General features: G+C 50.8%; 1 protein-coding gene across 1 annotated transcript in view; it reads left to right on the forward strand.

Annotated features, from left to right (window-relative positions):
* Positions 1-465: 465 nt before the first annotated feature.
* Positions 466-1,953, forward strand: part of cacna2d1a (calcium channel, voltage-dependent, alpha 2/delta subunit 1a) — a gene marked incomplete at both ends in the record, with an annotated part of 108,407 nt that continues 106,919 nt past the window's right edge. The window contains one exon of the mRNA XM_084448015.1: positions 466-554. Within this exon, the coding sequence (XP_084304141.1) occupies positions 466-554 (89 nt within the window). The remainder of the gene's footprint in view (positions 555-1,953) is intronic.

The raw sequence follows: 1,953 nt of genomic DNA on the forward strand, positions 1-1,953 counted from the left end.
AGCTGGTTAGAAACGTTCTCGGGGCGGTGGCCTGCCTGTTGCCATGAAGCCCGATGGGGAGATGACTGCCTTGTATGGAGAGCAACGCGTGATCATGATCGTTCTCAGGCAGGGGGGAGTGGAGAGGGGAGAGGGGAGAGGGGCTCGGAAACAGATCCGCTGTGAACGGCTCCTCGCACAGATCTGACACTCCGGCGAGCGAAGAAAGAGCGACACCCCTTTCTCCTTCGACGCGCATCTTTCCGAATCCCAGTCGATCTTACGCACTCCTCGGGAGAAACCCACGGCGCACTAACTCACCGGAGGGAGTCGAACCAGCCGAGATTTGTTATCGAACTCCGATGGCGACATAACGGGTCCAGCGAAAGGCGCACGGGACGCACGGTATTTTGGGGGACCGCGTCACGCATCTCTTCTCCGTCTGGATCGTTGATTAGTTTGTGTTTTGGGGAAATACGTTCAACTATGGATTCATACAGCATCGCAACAGCGCTGCTTCTACTTCTGTCAACGTTGTCCAGTGTCTCGACTGTGGAGTTCCCGTCAGAACGTTTGTGAGTAGGATGCATGTAGGAACTTTCTATAGAGCAATAACTGTTGCACATCCTCGAATGACGGTGATAGCAGCTACTGTATGCCTGTAGGCTATGTGATCGATTCTAAGTTTTAGGTCACACGCATAAACACCTAGACTATTCCAAGTTCACAGTTTGCCCGAGTGGCGAATGCCAAATCGGTCAGGCTAAATTCAGTGTTTACATTACGTAACCGGGCTACAACTCACTGGACAGGGAGAACACGAAACGTGGTTCCTTCTCTCCAGCATCCCGATTGTGCCGAGGAACCGGGATCACAACTTACCCACCACACCCCCTGCACACCACCCACCACACCCCCTGCACACCACCCACCACACCCCCTGCCTCAAACCCGCGCGGCCCGTTCAACTCGTCTCCTTTCAGTAGCCTACAACAAATAAGTGTAAAAAAAGAGAAGTATACGGTAGGCTACCCTGTGCTTTGGACACGTATGCTACGTTGTCACATCATATGTGAACCTCTGAACCACCGCAGGATCGCTTTCCCTAGACACCTTTGATTCGCTGCTGTTACTCCTAGTCCCAGCTAGGTGTGGTCGCCTACCAATCTATCACCATGGAGATGCCCACATTGTAAGATTAATTCCCACAAAAATGCGAGGTTCACCTTGCAAAGCTACAAGTAGCCTACCTATCCTTGCCATATATATTTATGTATTTATTTGGCAGAATTCCTAAAGGACCCCTAGCCCTCCTCTCAGTTGGCACCTTATCCATCTTCAACGCAATGGTAACTGTCATGTGTAGGCTAGGCTTCAAATAGCCGTTCGGCCGGTTGTAGTAGCTACTTTCACGCCTATATCCACCAGGCTGTAGGCGTGGTGAAAGGGGGCTCGGCCGGGGAGAGTCGCCAGGGGTTGTTTTGGAACTGAGCCATAATCCTCGGCCGTACCCTGTAGTCCCTCGGAGGAGGAGGAGGAGGAGGAGTGCAACAGCGCGGCACTCAGACTAATGGCCCAGGCCGTGATGATGTCAGACTCCCAGAGTGGGACCCGGCTCGTAGAAACATAATTTTATAGATGCAATTGATGAGTTGACACTACCCGCATAAATTGTGACATGCCAGTCTGGAGGCCTACTTTGATTGACGATTGTTGGGAATTGGGAAGAAGAAATACAATAGGATCTATGAGCCTGCTTGGAAAGATTGACTGGGCTTGTTTTGAGTCAGTTGTAACAGCACAGTTCAGCAGTCCTGTATCATTTAGAAATGTCTTAGGACTGTCATGGATATTAGAGCATTTTCTGTGTGTTAATGACTGCAGCCTGTATGTGTGTGTGTGTGTGTGTGAGTGTGTGTGTGTGTGCGTGCATGCTGGAGCTCTTGCAGTACAGTTAGAGACATTGATTTTGAG

The sequence above is a fragment of the Borostomias antarcticus genome, assembly GCF_949987555.1.
Source record: "Borostomias antarcticus genome assembly, chromosome: 13".
Classification (NCBI taxonomy): domain Eukaryota; kingdom Metazoa; phylum Chordata; class Actinopteri; order Stomiiformes; family Stomiidae; genus Borostomias; species Borostomias antarcticus.